This window comes from Bombina bombina, chromosome 1 (genome assembly GCF_027579735.1).
Source record: "Bombina bombina isolate aBomBom1 chromosome 1, aBomBom1.pri, whole genome shotgun sequence".
Taxonomy (NCBI): Eukaryota; Metazoa; Chordata; class Amphibia; order Anura; family Bombinatoridae; genus Bombina; species Bombina bombina.
The window spans coordinates 159,882,323-159,900,617 of record NC_069499.1 but is presented as its reverse complement, the minus strand read 5'-3'; the positions used below and the strand labels follow the sequence as shown (position 1 = coordinate 159,900,617).

General features: G+C 38.8%; 1 protein-coding gene across 1 annotated transcript in view; it reads left to right on the top strand.

Annotated features, from left to right (window-relative positions):
• Positions 1–18,295, top strand: part of ATP6V1D (ATPase H+ transporting V1 subunit D) — a 101,017-nt gene that overhangs the window by 27,343 nt on the left and 55,379 nt on the right. The window contains exons 5-7 of the mRNA XM_053697685.1: positions 2,177–2,221; positions 2,328–2,431; positions 3,962–4,028. Coding sequence (XP_053553660.1) covers positions 2,177–2,221; positions 2,328–2,431; positions 3,962–4,028 — 216 coding nt within the window. The remainder of the gene's footprint in view (positions 1–2,176; positions 2,222–2,327; positions 2,432–3,961; positions 4,029–18,295) is intronic.

Below are 18,295 nucleotides of genomic sequence, written 5' to 3'. Positions count from 1 at the left end.
AAAAGCTATCCCTATCCCAGGTGTTGAGAACTGGGAGGCAGATTTTCTAAGTCGTCAGACTTTTCATCCGGGGGAGTGGGAATTCCCTCCGGAGGGGTTTGCACAAGATCAAGCAGGAGAGTGCTTTGGTGCTTTTGACAGTGCCTGCGTGGCCACGCAGGACCTGGTATGCAGATCTGGTGGACATGTCATCCTTTCCACCACGGTCTCTGCTTCTGAGACAGGACCCTCTACCTCAGGGTCTTTTCAACCATCTAAATATAACTAATCTGAGATGGACTGCCTGGAGACAGAACGCTTGATGTTATCAAAGCATGGCTTCTCCGAGTCAGTAATTGATACCTTAATACAGGCATAAAAGCCTGTCTCTAGGAAAATTTAACATAAGATATGGTGTAAATATCTTATTGTTATGAATCCAAGGGTTACTCATGGAGTAAAGTCTGGATTCCCAGGATATTATCTTTTCTCCAAGATGATTTTGAGAAAAGGGTTGTCAGCTAGTTCTTTAAAAGGACAGATTTCTACTCTGTCTATTCTTTTGCACAAGCGTCTGGCAGGTATTCTAGACGTTCAGGCATTTGGTCAGGCTTTGGTTAGAACCAAGCCTGTGGTTAAAAATGTTGCTCCGCCATGGAGCTTAAAGCTGGTTCTTAAGGTTCTTCAAGGAGTTCCATTTGAACCTTTTCATTCCATAGATATCAAACTTCTATCTTGGAAAGTTCCTTTTTGGTAACTATTTCCTCGGCTCATAGAGTCTCCGAGTTATCTGCGTTGCAATGTGATTCTCCTTATCTGGTTCTCCGTACGGATAAGGTAGTCCTGTGTACCAACCTGGGTTTTTACCTAAGGTGGTATCTAACAAGAATATCACTCAAGAGATTGTTGTTCCATCCTTGTATCCTAATCCTTCTTCAAAGAAGGAACGTCTATTACACAATTTGGACGTGGTTCGTGTTTTAAAGTTTTACTTACAAGCTACTACAGATTTTCATCAAACATTCACCTTGTTTGTTGTCTATTCTGGACAGAGGAGAGGTCAAAGGACTTCAGCAGCCTCTCTGTCTTTTTGGTTAAAAAGCATAATTCATTTAGCTTATGAGACTGCTGGACAGCAGCCTCCTGAAGGGATTACAGCTCATTCTACTAGAGCTGTGGTTTTCACTTAGGCCTTTTTTAAATGTGGCTTCTGTTGAACAGATTACAAGACGGAGTCTTGGTCTGCGTTTCATACTTTTTCAAATTTAACAAATTTGATACCTTGCTTCTTCGGAGGCTATTTTTGGGAGAAAGGGTTTTTTACAGGCAGTGGTAACTTCCGTTTAAGTACCTGCCTTGTCCCTCCCATCATCCGTGTACTTTAGCTTTGGTATTGGTATCCCATAAGTAATGGATGATCCGTGGACTGGATACACTTAACAAGAGAAAACATAATTTATGCTTACCTGATAAATTTATTTCTCTTGTAGTGTATCCAGTCCACGGCCCGCCCTGTCACTTTAAGGCAGGTAATTTTTCCATTAAACTACAGTCACCACTGCACCCTATGGTTTTCCTTTCTCTGCATGTTTTCGGTCGAATGACTGGTAATGGCAGTTAGGGGAGGAGCTATATAGCAGCTTTGCTGTGGGTGGACTCTTGCAGCTTCCTGTTGGGAAGGAGAATATATCCCATAAGTAATGGATGATCCGTGGACTGGATACACTACAAGAGAAATAAATTTATCAGGTAAGCATAAATTATGTTTTTTTATTGGCCTTTACACCATTTCAGATTGCATAGTGTTTTGTGTCCGAACTATGTAAAAAAAATTAAAAAATGATGAACGAGCTCACTTCCAGTTTAGAGCACACCATAAAAATACTGATATGTGTAATTTCCTAAAGATGTCTGTACAATCACTAAGTTCTACAAGTTGTACAAAATAGAGCAGTACATATATATTTATGCAAATTACGTTTCTGTACAACTTGTGTTTGAACTGTTTATATATTTACCAGTACTTTCAACTGGGCTTTGTGTTATCCTACAGAGCACACATAAGCTGTGTAAGGTGGTTGTTGTTGTTGTTGCTAAATGCTGCTTTATCTATTAGCATGATAGATAGACTGATTGATTGATTGGAATTTAAATGCCTTCTTCATAAATACAATGGGATGGAATTTTTGTTTTCCAGGTGTCACTTTGCCAGTATTCGAGCATTATCAGGAAGGAGGAGATAGTGAGTATAAGACCATTCTTAAATGCTGTTCTTTTTACAAACCAAAATATATAAATTATTTAACTTCATCAGTAGCACTTTTTTAAAGCTCTGTTTTATCTGTCAGGTTATGAATTAACGGGACTTGCTAGAGGAGGTGAACAGCTGGCTAAACTGAAGAGGAACTATGCCAAGGCAGTAGAGCTGTTGGTAGAGCTGGCATCTTTGCAGGTCTGATATGTCTCTGTACATATTTACCTAATGAAAACAGAAGGATATCACAAAGCATTTCTCCTATTTGTGTTATATGTATAATGATTTCAATTAATACCAATATTAAATTGTTTAAAGTGGTCATGCAGTTTTATAAAGATGTGTGTTATCCGGTAGCCAGAATTAAGAGTAGTAAACAGCATGAATATTACCTGATAACCGGGATGGACTGAGACCAAGCAGCCTCCCCCCGACCCCCCGGGACAAATTAAGAGAAGTGCCTCCTATGCCACTCCATCGTCCCCCTGCTTCAATGCCCCGGTCTTACCAGGGCCTTCCAACCTCCATGGACCACAAACACGAGGGCCGGTGACAAGTCCCTCAACTTTCAGTGACCAACCACACACTGCCAGAGCAACAGACTCCCTCTCCCCCTGCTTAGTTACTACAAGCACATGGTGATCTGCTACCTTGGCTACACCACTGGTGGGGCCCCCCTTTGTGCCAGGCCCTCGGTCCAGGTCTTATTTGCCAGATTGCTTAGTCCATCCCTACCTGATAATTTCTTTGTTCCATTTTGATTTATTTTATGTGATTTTTGAACATATTAGAATATGACAGAAGCGATAGCACTTCTGAGGCTAACTGTGATTATTGCTACAGGAATTTTACCATAATAAACAAGACTTTATTAATAGAGGGAGCAGACAAACAAAGGGTCCCTACCCTGGTAAAGCCACATATGGGTGGGGCTTAAATGGACATAAAATCCAATATTTTTTCTTTCATAATTCAGATAGACCATACAATTTAAAAAATCAATAAATAAAACTTTCCAATTTACTTCTATTATCACATGTTCTTTGTTTTCTTGGAAGGTAAGTTCAGGAGCGTACACACGTTTGTCAACAAAAAGAACATGAGAACTAAGCAAATTTGATAATAAAAATAAATTGGAGCTTCTTTTGTATTTTAAAATGTATGCTCTGTCTGAATCATGAAAGAAAACATTTGGGTTTCATATCCCTTTAAAGCCTTTCCATGCACAGCTTGTTCGTATCAAATTGTCAATACAGTGTTGATTGTAATAGATTAGATATAGTGTATGAGATCAAATATCTAGCTTCTTGGTAATGAGTAAATTTGAAGAATAATAATATTATTAAACTCGCAAATCATTTGATGTGAATATATATGACTGATAATTGTTGGGTTTTGTGCATAACTGACATTTTATAGTGAGAGCTTTTAATAAGAAATGGACAAAAAGGGTCACCCACTGGATAGGCTTGCAGGTACGAGGATGATCCCATAGGTTTGCAGCATGCTCACTAACTCCCTTTATAATGTGCATTATGAACAACATAGGCACTGTGGTTGGGACACATACAATATTATTTTATTTTTTTCTGCCCTGACTCAAAACATTGTAAGAGCCTGAACCGTATCTCTAGGTATAAAAACTACATTTATTGCTGAGACCTTTGCATTTAGCTTGACACAATATCAACACAACTGATTTGTGAATTTTAATGTATTGTATTCTAGACATCTTTTGTTACACTGGATGAAGCCATTAAAATCACTAATAGACGTGTTAACGCCATAGAACACGGTAAGTGCCCATCTATACATCTAATATGTAGCGTTTTGTTGAAATGACATTGGTAGCTTGTATGTGCAGTGTTCATTCTCAATTCATTTGACACAATAATTCACAATATTTCTATAAGTAACAACATTAAGCCCTTTAAAGAGAAGCAGCTGGGCAGGAATTACAATTTGAGCTTAATTTACTGTACTGTTTCTGGTAAACCTGCTATTTCTTTTAAAGGGACAGTAAAGTGAAAATTGAACTTAAATTGATTGAACAGAGCACACAATTGTAACTTTCCAATGTATTTTATTATTGTTTAGTTCTCTTTGTATCCTTTTTTTTTTTTTTATAAAGGGTACATGAAACCCCCAAAAATATTTTGTTATTAAAATAGAGCATATAATTTTAATCAACTTTGCAATTTACTACTGTCAAATGTGCTTTGATCTCTTGGTATACTTTAAAGGAGCAGCAATGCACTTCTGGGAGCTAGCTGAACACATAATATAAGCCAAAGACAAGGGGCATATATGTACAGCCACCAATCAGCAGCTAGCTCCCAGTAGTGCTTTGCTGCTCCTGAGCCTACCTAAATTTTCTTTGCAACAAAAGATAACTAAGCAAATTTGATAACCAAAGTAAATTGGAAATTTGTTTAAAATTGCATGCTCTATCTAAATCATCAAACAAAAATCTTCAGTTTCATATCCATTTTAAAGAGTTAATTTTAGGTGAACTCAGGAGCGTTCTTGTGACTTTAGCCATCTGGCAGCAGTGTTTGCAACATTGGTTATAGCAATGTTATACAAAGTTACTTAAACTGCTGCCATAGACTGCTAAAGAAACGTGTACGCTCCTAAATAGCTTTCAGCCTACTTAGGTTTACTCTAAACAGGATATCAAGAGACCAAAACAAATTAGATAAAGTAAAATGGGAACGTTGTTTAAAACTGCATGCTCTGTCTGAATCGCTGTCCCTTTTATATGTTTAAAAGTTATTGAATAGATACTGATATAGATCTCGGCAACATTGCATAGATGTTTCTCCAACATAGGTGTGTCCGGTCCACGGCGTCATCCTTACTTGTGGGATATTCTCTTCCCCAACAGGAAATGGCAAAGAGCCCAGCAAAGCTGGTCACATGATCCCTCCTAGGCTCCGCCTACCCCAGTCATTCTCTTTGCCGTTGTACAGGCAACATCTCCACGGAGATGGCTTAGAGTTTTTTAGTGTTTAACTGTAGTTTTTCATTATTCAATCAAGAGTTTGTTATTTTCAAATAGTGCTGGTACGTACTATTTACTCAGAAACAGAAAAGAGATGAAGAATTCTGTTTGTATGAGGAAAATGATTTTAGCAACCGTAACTAAAATCCATGGCTGTTCCACACAGGACTGTTGAGAGCAATTAACTTCAGTTGGGGGAACAGTTTGCAGTCTCTTGCTGCTTGAGGTATGACACATTCTAACAAGACGATGTAATGCTGGAAGCTGTCATTTTCCCTATGGGATCCGGTAAGCCATGTTTATTACGATTGTAAATAAGGGCTTCACAAGGGCTTATTTAAACTGTAGACTTTTTTTGGGCTAAATCGATTGATATTAACACTTATTTAGCCTTGAGGAATCATTTATTCTGGGTATTTTGATTTAATAATATCGGCAGGCACTGTTTTAGACACCTTATTCTTTAGGGGCTTTCCCAAAGCATAGGCAGAGTCTCATTTTCGCGCCGGTGTTGCGCACTTGTTTTTGAGAGGCATGGCATGCAGTCGCATGTGAGAGGAGCTCTGATACTTATAAAAGACTTCTGAAGGCGTCATTTGGTATCGTATTCCCCTTTGGGTTTGGTTGGGTCTCAGCAAAGCAGATACCAGGGACTGTAAAGGGGTTTAAAGCTTAAAACGGCTCCGGTTCCGTTATTTTAAGGGTTAAAGCTTCCAAAATTGGTGTGCAATATTTTCAAGGCTTTAAGACGCTGTGGTGAAAATTTGGTGAATTTTGAACAATTCCTTCATGTTTTTTCGCAATTGCAGTAATAAAGTGTGTTCAGTTTAAAATTTAAAGTGATAGCTCCTGCGTGGCCACGCAGGACTTGGTATGCAGATCTGGTGAGTGTGTCATCGGCTCCACCTTGGAAGCTACCTTTGAGACGAGACCTTCTTGTTCAGGGTCCGTTCGAACATCCGAATCTGGTTTCACTCCAGCTGACTGCTTGGAGATTGAACGCTTGATTTTATCGAAGCGAGGATTCTCAGATTCTGTGATCGATACTCTTGTTCAGGCCAGAAAGCCTGTGACTAGAAAGATTTACCACAAAATTTGGAAAAAATATATCTGTTGGTGTGAATCTAAAGGATTCCCTTGGGACAAGGTTAAGATTCCTAGGATTCTATCCTTCCTTCAAGAAGGATTGGAAAAAGGATTATCTGCAAGTTCCCTGAAGGGACAGATTTCTGCCTTGTCGGTATTACTTCACAAGAAGCTGGCAGCTGTGCCAGATGTTCAAGCCTTTGTTCAGGCTCTGGTTAGAATCAAGCCTGTTTACAAACCTTTGACTCCTCCTTGGAGTCTCAATTTAGTTCTTTCAGTTCTTCAGGGGGTTCCGTTTGAACCCTTACATTCCGTTGATATTAAGTTATTATCTTGGAAAGTTTTGTTTTTAGTTGCGATTTCTTCTGCTAGAAGAGTCTCAGAATTATCTGCTCTGCAGTGTTCTCCTCCTTATCTGGTGTTCCATGCAGATAAGGTGGTTTTACGTACTAAACCTGGTTTTCTTCCAAAAGTTGTTTCTAACAAAAACATTAACCAGGAGATTATCGTACCTTCTCTGTGTCCAAAACCAGTTTCAAAGAAGGAACGTTTGTTGCACAATTTGGATGTTGTTCGCGCTCTAAAATTCTATTTAGATGCTACAAAGGATTTTAGACAAACATCTTCCTTGTTTGTTGTTTATTCAGGTAAAAGGAGAGGTCAAAAAGCAACTTCTACCTCTCTCTCTTTTTGGATTAAAAGCATCATCAGATTGGCTTACGAGACTGCCGGACGGCAGCCTCCCGAAAGAATCACAGCTCATTCCACTAGGGCTGTGGCTTCCACATGGGCCTTCAAGAACGAGGCTTCTGTTGATCAGATATGTAGGGCAGCGACTTGGTCTTCACTGCACACTTTTACCAAATTTTACAAGTTTGATACTTTTGCTTCTTCTGAGGCTATTTTTGGGAGAAAGGTTTTGCAAGCCGTGGTGCCTTCCATTTAGGTGACCTGATTTGCTCCCTCCCTTCATCCGTGTCCTAAAGCTTTGGTATTGGTTCCCACAAGTAAGGATGACGCCGTGGACCGGACACACCTATGTTGGAGAAAACAGAATTTATGTTTACCTGATAAATTTCTTTATCCAACGGTGTGTCCGGTCCACGGCCCGCCCTGGTTTTTTTTTTTTTAATCAGGTCTGATATTTTATTTTCTTTAACTACAGTCACCACGGTACCATATGGTTTCTCCTATGCAAATATTCCTCCTTAACGTCGGTCGAATGACTGGGGTAGGCGGAGCCTAGGAGGGATCATGTGACCAGCTTTGCTGGGCTCTTTGCCATTTCCTGTTGGGGAAGAGAATATCCCACAAGTAAGGATGACGCCGTGGACCGGACACACCGTTGGAGAAAGAAATTTATCAGGTAAACATAAATTCTGTTTTTTGCCTAAAAATCTGCTCTGCCATTTTCTTCTTATAATTTCCTTTCAGTTTTATATTAAAATAGTAATAAAACCAGTAACTCTACTATATTCGTGAAACCATCTATGATATGAAATTGCGCACCGTTAACTTTACAGAATAAGCAACAAAACGTTTATAGGATCACTTTAAAGGGACAGTCAACACTAAAATTGTTATTGTTTAAAAGATAGAAAATGCCTTTACTACCCATTCCCCAGCTTTGCACAACCAACATTGTTATATTAACATACTTTATAACATTTAAACCTCTAAATTTCTGCCTGTTTCTAAGCCACTACAGACAGCCTCTTAATCACATGCTTTTTTATTTGCTTTTAATAGGAGACTGCTAGTTCATGTGGGCCATATAGATAACGTGCTCATGAACACACACATCTATATATATTTTTTTTATTATTTTTTTTTTACTATAAAAACTTTTGAGTTGACTCAAAACACTTGAATAAAAATGAGTGTTTTAAATAAATATTAAATTAGATGCAATAGAAGTGAGACTGTATTTAGTACTTCACAAATGTATTCTGATTATAAACATGCATATACAGTATACCAGTAAAATGTTAATAGCATACATATACCGTTACATGTTTCTGTATTCTGGACTTCAATGAGTAAAATACCCAGAGTTGTATATTATAGGGTTTTACAGGTCACCTAATGTTTTAGGAGCCCTATGTTAGGGCGGGACCCCCGAAACAATGCTCTATACTGTTGCCTGATGCTTTAATAAAATAATTATCTGCATGATTTGGTGTGCCTGCCACATTTTGTTCTACTATGTATGTATGTGTGTTTGTGTATATATTTGTGTGTGTGTGTGTGTGTGTGTGTATTATCCTGATGAAAAATAAGATAAGAAGAAACCACAAGAAAGAGCTGATAATTCAGAAACTCTTCTAGCAGAAGAAATAGTCAAACGTTCTAAAACCTTCCAAGAAAGAAGCTTAAAGGAATAGTCTAGTCAAAATTAAACTTTCATGACTCGGATAGAGAATGCAATTTTAAGCAACTTTCTAATTTAGTCCTATTATCAATTTTTCTTCATTCTCTTGGTATCTTTATTTAAATGTAAGGTTAAGAGCTGGACCATTTTTGGTTCAGAACCTGGGTAGTGCTTGCTGATTGGTGTCTAAATGTAGCCACCAAAAATCTTAAAGGAACAGTTTACCCAAAAAGTGTTAAATTGTTAAACACAATAGCAGTAATAGTTGAGTATAGTGGTACTGAACATTCTGTTTTAATCATGCTCTGTATTAAGAAATATTTTTATGAAATGTCTGTTTACGAATTCCGTTGCCTAAACCCCTTAGAATATTTTCTGGCCATACGGCCAGTCTGCTGTTATCCCCCTCATTGCATTGCTCATGTGCCATCCTCTCCTAAAGCTATTTTTAAAAAGCTGCCTGATGATGAGCACACGTTATTTTTCAATACATTGTATAGCTGTTGTACTTGCTTAGATGCCGTGGCTGCTCTGTATTGCCCACTAAGCAATGAAAAATGCATCACCTTTAAAAAAATTCCTATGTGTAATAAACGTCATAGCTTTGACTGCAGACATAGTCTCTGTAAGATTGAGAAGACTGGGACAGGCTGTGGAAAGATACGGCAAGACAAGCAGAGAAATCCCTTCATCTAAACTTCTCCCAGCCTGCTAGCTAGTACGTTGTTCTCCTGATCGGTTCACTAAACGCTGTGAGAAGTTTAGCTGAAGTGATTTCTCTGCTCGTCTTGCCCGTATTGTTCTTCGGCCTGTCCCAGTCTCGTCAATCTTACAGAGGAGATGTCTGCAGTCAAAGCTGATGTTTATTACTCATAGGAATTTTAAGGTGATACATTTTCATTGTTTAGCAAGAATTAGAGAGGATTTGTGCAGGCACATTTCTAATGTTCATTTGACATAGGAATTTGCATATAGCCTATGATTGGAGGGTGGGCATGCTAGACTAAAGCACAGCTCAGCCCTTTCCCGGGGGAGTGCCAGCACTGGATAATACTCACAGGAACAGGAATAAAAAGCTAAAATTTCCAAAATCTATTGTTAGCAAGTTTAACTATATATATCTAATATTTTTAGTCACTGTATTTCCTTTAGGAACATAGACTTGTGATTGCTGTGTACACTGGCCCTTTAAGCTTATATTCCTGCCTTTTCAACTAAAGATACTAAGAAAATGAAGAAAAATTGATAATAGGAGTAAATTAGAGCAAGCAATTTTAGGCAACTTTCTATCTGAATCATAAAAGTTTAATTTTGACTAGACTATCCCTAACATCAAATTAAGATTCCTAGGTGGAGAAATTGGCTTCATAACAGGCTTTATATGAACCAAAGCCTGAACAAAACCATGAATGTCGGGTAGATTAGCAATGTTCCTATGAAACAAAACTAAAAGAGCAGAAATCTGCTCCTTCAAAGAACTGACAGTTTGGCCCTTATCCAGACCATCCTGTAGAAACTGCAAAATTCTAGGAGTTCTAAAAGCATGCCAAGAAAAACCACGACCTATGCACCAAGAAATAAAGATATCTTGGCCCTCTCTGGTAGGAATATTTACCAGTGAGAACCCCTGCCCGATGGGTCATGGACAGAACTGCCCACTCCCCTAGTTACCTGTATAAAGGGAACTCTCAGACATTACTCCCCCTCCTCCTAGTTCTGTCCTGCCTCTAAGGTAGACAGAGCTGGGAGTCCCTCTCCATTTTCCAATGCTATCATTGGCAGCGTTTTGTGTGTGGGCATTAGTTGGCTCCCCTGTTGGTTATACTTGCCTTCAGGGACTGTGATATATTTGTTGTCCTGTGGGCACTGCAGCACTGTGCAGGCAGTGGACGCTTTATCCGCAGTTGTCTTGTGTAGGCCACCAACTTCACTGTGACGTCACTATATAGAATTCAGGAAGAAGCCTCTTTTACCTCACTTGGAGAATTTGCCACTCCCAAGGATTCAGCAAAAATGGAAGTTATTCATGAGTTTATCATCAAGTTGTTAAAGGATCAAGTTATTCAGAGAGTACCTGTTTACAGCCTGAATCTGGGATTTACTCCTCACTCTTCCTGATAAAGAAAAAGGGAATTGGAAACCAATCCTGGATTTTTGGAGACTAAACTCTTTTCTGGTAGTCCAGTCTGTCAAGATGGATTCTGCTATTTCCGTAATAAATTTGAATCACTTATTTCAACACCCATTTAGCAGACGCACACATAAAACATCTGAGGTTTGCAGTGGGCAATCAACACTTTCAGTTTTGCAGCCTTACCATTTGGCATCTCAACAGCTCCAAGGGTGTTCACAAAGGTTCTTGTTCCTCTTGTGGCAGAATTATATCTAACGGGGTCTATTTGTCATTCATTATTTAGACTACATGCTCCTTAATTGCCGATTCTTTGCAATAGGCAAATGTCCACATTAGAATTCTGATTCAATATCTTAAAGATCACGGATGGATCATACGTTTCCCAAAGAGTCCTTTAATTCCATCTCAAGATTTGGAAGAGATTAACACAGAGGCGCCTAATGGCCTAATACCAAAAGCACAAAGTGGATTCGATTAGGCAAGGAGATATATACTCACAAACAAATTGCACCCGAAAAGTGCAAAATAAGCAGACTGGACCTCACAGTTGCCCAGCAAACTGGTAGAACGCAGCCAGGAGTTGAAAAAGGAATCCTTGCAAAATATATCCAAGCTTGTCCTAGAATGAGAGAAGCAGAACCAACATAGCCCAGCACAGTTTGGCTCAATAGTGTGTATGTAAGGGAAAGAGCGCCCCCTGAAGGTTTGGTGTGTTCTCACACACTTCAACCTTTTTTCTTACATCTCAAGATTTAGCGTTTCTGGTGACTCATTTCAACACTCTGAGGAGTGGTGTCTCTTCTACAACTAAAAATTCTGTTTCTGAGGAAGTACTTTCTAAGTCTGCTACATATGAAGTATCTATCAGCTCACCAGTGGATGAAGCTATTGGGTCACAGTAATTCATGTTGTCAAATGGGCAAGATGGAGGATGCGTCCCTTTCAAAATAATTTCCTATGTTTTTACAAGAAAATAATTAGTCTGTCTTTTCAGATTCCATTTCCAGAGACTTTGAAGAAATCTCCATTGGTGGTATCAGATTCAAAATCTTTCCTGGGGTCTTCCTTTAAAGGAACCAGATTGGGTTCTAATTCAAACAGATGCAAGTTAGGATGGGGGGCCATCTGCAACAGAACTTTTGCTCAGGGATTCTGGGAAGGTCTCACTCAGTCCCTTCCATCCAATCTTCTGGAAATAAAAGCTGTTCATCTTGCTCTTCTGCATTTTCAAGATTATTTGAAGGGGAGGTCAGTAAAAGCATACACTCAGTTCCAGAGAGGAACAAGAAGTCAGTCTGTTTTGAAGGAGGTAGCTCCAGTATTCATTTGGGCTCAGCGCAATGTTCAGCTCATAGAAGCTGTTCATGTTCCAGTTCAGGAGAATGTTGTAGCAGATTTTCTAAGCAGACAGATAATTTCTGCAATGGAACTCAACAGTCATTTGTTTCAAATGATAACCAGCAGATGGGGAATGCCAGATATTTTGTGGCCACCGTCAACAATCAAGTGGCCAGAGTTTTTCAGCCGTCTATCAACACCTCAAGCCTTAGGGGTGGATGCCTTTCTGCAGGATTGGCCTTTCAAACTGATAAACGTTTTTCTTTTCAGGCCATAGTTTTCCTCTGGTTCAGAGAATGGCAATTCTTCCTCCTTAGTATCTTCAAGTTCCTCAGGACATGCTATGTCAAGGTCCCATACTCCATCCAAGACTGCAAATGTTCAAGTTGACGGCATGGTTGCTCAAATCTCCAGATTACGTCAAATTAATATTTCTACTTCTGTTATTGAAACTTTATTGTAGGCCAGTAAATGTTCTACTTTTAGGGTTTATTATAGTTTGGGATGCTTTTTTCTACTTGGATGATCAGTCATCAAGCTTCTACCGCTTCAATTCAACTTCCTCATTTACTTGAATTTTTGCATGATGGATTTCTTCCGGGCATTATTGCTTGAACTGTAAAGGTTCAAGTTTCAGCCATTTATGCTATTTCTGGAGTTAAATGAGCTCAAGATCCTTTTTAGTAGTTACATTTTTCCAAGCTTTGGCTCATATCCAACCCTTTTCTATAAATGTTCCTTCCTTGGATTTGCCATTAGTTTTAGAAGCCCTTATTTAAGATCCATTTGAACCAATTTGTGAAGTTTCCTCCTGGTTCCTTACTTTGAGGACAGTTTTTCTGGTGGCTATGTATTTAGCTCGTCAAGTTTCAGAACTTCAAGCCCTCTCTGTAAGAGATATGTGCCTTTCCTTTCATCAGGACAAAGTTATTCTTTGAACAGGGAGATGCTTGGAGGTACTGTCTTCATGCTTAGCAGATGATCTCTAGCAAAATAACTGTGGTCAAAAATCTTTTGACTAGGATTAACTAGTATTATAACAGCGCTGTACTTCCACTATGAATGGGGACACTAGTTTGACGTTCTGTAACTTTTTGGGACTTTTCAATAAATCCGCTCTTTTATACTATAGTATGCGCTTTCAAATAATTGATTTTAAATTTGTTTGTCATATCAATAATCAAAGCTTTATAGATGTTAAAATCTCCATGCTTATTTGTGGTGATTTTTTTTCTTTCTTTCAAAACACCCAGCACAAAAGTTCAAATTTGAGGCAATTACAATACATTAAAAGATGCATTTAAAGTGACCTGAAACCCAAAAGGTTTCTTTCATGATTTCAGATAGAGCATACAATTTTAAACAACTTCTATTTAATTGTCTTTGTTTTTTTTGGTATCCTTTGTTAAAAAGCATAGCTAAGTAGTATGAAAGGAATTTGAAAAATAAAGCCTGGATATCAAAATTTAGTTACTATTGTATTATCATTTTTCCTAGCCAGACTTCCATTTTCTTTCCAATGACATGGAGAGTCCACGATTCCATTCATTATTGATGGGAAATTCAACACCTGGCCGCCAGAAGCAGGCAAAGACACCCCAGCCAAAGCTTAAAGGGACACTGCAGTCACAAAAAAACTAAGCATGGATCAAAAGAAAGTACTATAATAAACACATTTATAATGCCCTTCATGATTCTAAAAAGTACAGTTTAGAAGAAAATGTCACCGAATTTTTAATCCTTTCCATACTCACTCTGTATCTGATAGCGTTGTCAAATCCGGACTGACAACCGTGGTTGGAAGATGCGGGATGTCACTGAATAAGTCACTGTATTCATTTTGGTTGTGGATGCAGTAGAGCCGCCAGTACTTTGGGTGTAAGATACGATTAATCCGCACCAATCACGCATGTGGAAACCAATTACGCATGCGCAAGTGAAAGGATTTAAATGCGCAATATTACGACAAAACGTTATAATTATATGCAAAAACTAAGTATCAGATTGGCTAATGGTTTGGGACATGTGCTGCCCATATCGGAGGGCTGGATTACGTGACGTCACCAACAAATTTTAAAAATATATTTTATGCCGTTATGCAGCTTAGTTTATGGATAAAAGTAAGTCACTTTTATATTGTTTATATTTGTGTTTTGGAAATGTGGGGTCCATTTTAAATGAAAATTGCAAAAGTTAGTAATCCTTTAAAGGGGCAGGTCACCCAAAAAATTTCTCCCCTTTAAATTATTCTCAATGATCCTTTTAACCTGCTAGAGTGTATTAAATTGGTTACAAGTAGCTCCTTTACTCCTATTTCAGCATTTGAAATAGCTGATTTAGCCTGTGGTATCGCCACCTACAACAAATTAATACTGGAGTATAGGCTATTGAATAGCCTAAGTATACACAGCCAGCAGAAGAGATTACACTCTCAGTGGGATGCAGGATAGTTAAGTAATAAAATGAAAAAGCAACAAGAAAGAGGCGCCAATGGTGCAGATCAATGGAGATTTTTGGTATAACAAACGTATGTGAACACTAGGTACTCACAATATGAGAAGGCACTCAGTTGTGCCGGTAGACACAGGCTGGGTTTTAACAGCAATCCAGCTGGCTGAACTAGGAAGCAGCTCTCTATCAGCATCCAGTGGGAGGAGATCTAAAAAGTGTAAGCAGGGATAGAGGCGCCAATGGTGCAGGTAAATGGTGGTACAGATAGCAATAATAGCCCAGTATACACAGGGTACTCACATTTATTGAAGGCACTCACTTGTACCTATAGAGACTGGCTGGATTTTAGCAGCAATCCAGCTGGCTGATCCAGGGTGAACTGGCTGGTTCGTGGGTGTTAGAGTGCAGATACTCTAAAGTAGCATAGCAAGGCAGTACCATATATAACACTGAGAGTGGGTTTATATAAAAAAATGAGTTTATTTAAAACATATAAAAAGGTATACCACTCATAACAGTGTTAAAAAAGTAATTGGTACATCAGGAATACATGCGACGCATTTCTCAGTTAAAACTGTTTCCTCAGGCATGTTTCTAAACAAATATTTACTCCTTATATAGGGCTATGCTACTAAACAACACCCACACCCCACCCCCAACAATTGGCATGACACAGACCAATCAGTATCCCTCATTCAAAATGGATCCACCCCTGTGGTGATATGATCATATAAATACTTAGATAAGGATGCTGATCTGATTGACGGCTACATAGACGAATCCTAAGCAAACAGCACAGGTCCTATTAATACACGATGATTGACGGCTAGGACATCCAATTAGAACACAGAATTGACGAACATTCGTTACCATCAAATGTTAGCCACAAAAACACTATGCCACTGCGAAATATTTATATACATATACACACAATTTAAGAAGCAGTAAGGTCATCTATATATATTATAAGTAACTACATCCTTATCTAAGTATTTATATGATCATATCACCACAGGGGTGGATCCATTTTGAATGAGGGATACTGATTGGGCTGTGTCATGCCAATTGTTGGGGGTGGGGTGTGGGTGTTTAGTAGCATAGCCCTATATAAGGAGTAAATATTTGTTTAGAAACATGCCTGAGGAAACAGTTTTAACTGAGAAACGCGTTGCATGTATTCCTGATGTACCAATTACTTTTTTAACACTGTTATGAGTGGTATACCTTTTTATATGTTTTAAATAAATTCATTTTTTTTATATAAACCCACTCTCAGTTTTATATATGGTACTGCCTTGCTATGCTACTTTAGAGTATCTGCACTCTAACACCCACGAACCAGCCAGTTCACCCTGGATCAGCCAGCTGGATTGCTGCTAAAATCCAGCCCGTCTCTATAGGTACAAGTGAGTGCCTTCAATAAATGTGAGTACCCTGTGTATACTGGGCTATTATTGCTATCTGTACCACCATTTACCTGCACCATTGGCGCCTCTATCCCTGCTTACACTTTTAAGTAATAAAATGATCATTTTCCATTGTTCTCTCTATGTATTGAGCTTTGGTGTTCCAGCCAAATAAAAGATAAGGAAGCAAGTCTGTTTACACAAACTTAAAACATAATGAGATCTGATATCACCTTTAAGTTCAACCCATTGTAATAGGCTGTGGTTTCAAAGCACAAAATCGGCTACTTTATATACATAAATAAGCATGAAAATTGAATTTCTCAAATATTTTATACTCTGCAGTTGGTATAACAAGTCATTTAAAATACATTAATGGAAAAACAATTTTACAGTGTACTGTCCCTTTAAGTATCCCTTCCACTTCCCATACTCCCCCAGTCATTCTTTGCCTCTGTAACAAGGAGGAAGTGAAGATGGTGCTCTGCAGAAAGATGGATTTAGTTTAGGTAGTTTCCCTTCAACATAGGACTGGGGTTAATCCTGTGTCCATGTAAACCTCTTATTAAGAGTATTGGTAGCTGCTGAATGCCGCAAAGAACTTCTCTGTCCTCCTTCCAGCAATCTGTGCTAACACCCCCACCTGGCAATTACTGTTTTTTACACTGCTTTCATTTCTACTTCAGGTCCCTTTCAGAAGTCTGGATGAAGCTGTCAGACCTGGAAGTGCTGTCTGCCCCACAGCAGAGGCTCTAAAAAGGTACTTTGAGGACACTATGAGGAGTTTTGAATCTCCTGGGGCCTTTATATTTTATCCCTCTCATATAAAGGATTTATATTTTGGGCAGTTTATTAATCCCAAGGCACTATGCTACATATAGCTGTCAAGATCCGTTGTTAGTCTCAATGTCCCTAGCTGAAAACGATCCTATCTGGGCTTAGATAAACTATCACAATCATGGGGTTAAAATTTTTATTGCAATTATTATTGCAAAGTGTTTTTTTACACAGCGCCAAGAAGCGCAGTTAACTGGCCTCTTTTTGGATTAAATCTAGACAGTAATTGCGCCGCTTTGTTGTTCGCTACATTTTTTTTCCCTCAGCGTTATGATTCTCCACTTAGGAAGTCACGTGATGCCTAACTTTCCTACGGTGGGGGAAAATTAAGACAGCGCGGTAGTTAGCTTCATATTGCTGTTTAAATCTGTGATTTCTGAAGGTCATTTTCATTGTCATTCATATCTGGAGAGCGCTTTTTGAGAGAGGTTGGCAAGTTCTTTCCAGTCACTGCTGGGGTGTATATAGTGCCATTTTTATCTAAATTTTAATTTAAAAAAAAAAGTGTTTTTATTATTTTCATTCTATCTGTGAGAAGCCTTTACTCAATATGGAGGATAGAACAGATTTGGGGAAAGAAGTTCCCTCTTTACCTTTTGGGGGTTAAGTGTTTATATTGTGATTATCATGTAATACCACCTGCACAGTTATGTTCTTCTTGCTTGTTGTCCATGTTGCAGTCAAAGCCTAAAAAAATCTAAATTTAAATCTTTGCTGCTTCTAAAAAATGTAACCTTTCAGAGCTCTCTACCTCTCAAGACTCTGTTGCCCTTTTATATGCCTGAACTTTCTCCTCAGTCCCCGTCCCTTGTTGTTGCACTGGCAGTGCCCTGCGGCTCAACTCAGTCTCTTTCTGGGGGAGACTTTGCAGCACAGCTTCAATCTGCTGTGCTGTGTTCTTTACCTATTGCAGGTAAAAGGAAAATTAAAAGTTTTTAACGTGGGAAACTCTAATAACACCAAGACTGCGTTTGTCAGTTTATAATAAATCTCTGAGGATGACCATTCCTCAGCAGCCTCTGAGGGTGAGATCTCTGATTCTGACTCGGCTTCGGACAGCCCGGTAGAGTCAGAGGAGGTTAATTTCAGATTTAAGCTTGAACACCTTCGTTAATTACTCAAGGAGGTATTAGCTACTTTGGATGTCCCAAAGCCTATGCCATCTGAGGCTCCAAAATCCCAAAACTGGATAGAGTTTGATGTTAAGCCCAAGTTTCTGGAGGTCTTTTCAGCTCCGGCTCGCATGTCATACATCATTTCCAAGAAATGGGAGAAACAGGGGATTCCTTCCTCCCCTACCTCAAATTTTAAAAGAATGTTTCCAGTTTCTGACTCTATCCTGGAGTTATGGAGTACTATTCCAAAGGTGGATGGTGCTATTTCTACACTGGCTAAGAGAACTACTATTCCCCTGGAGGATAGTATCTCATTTAAG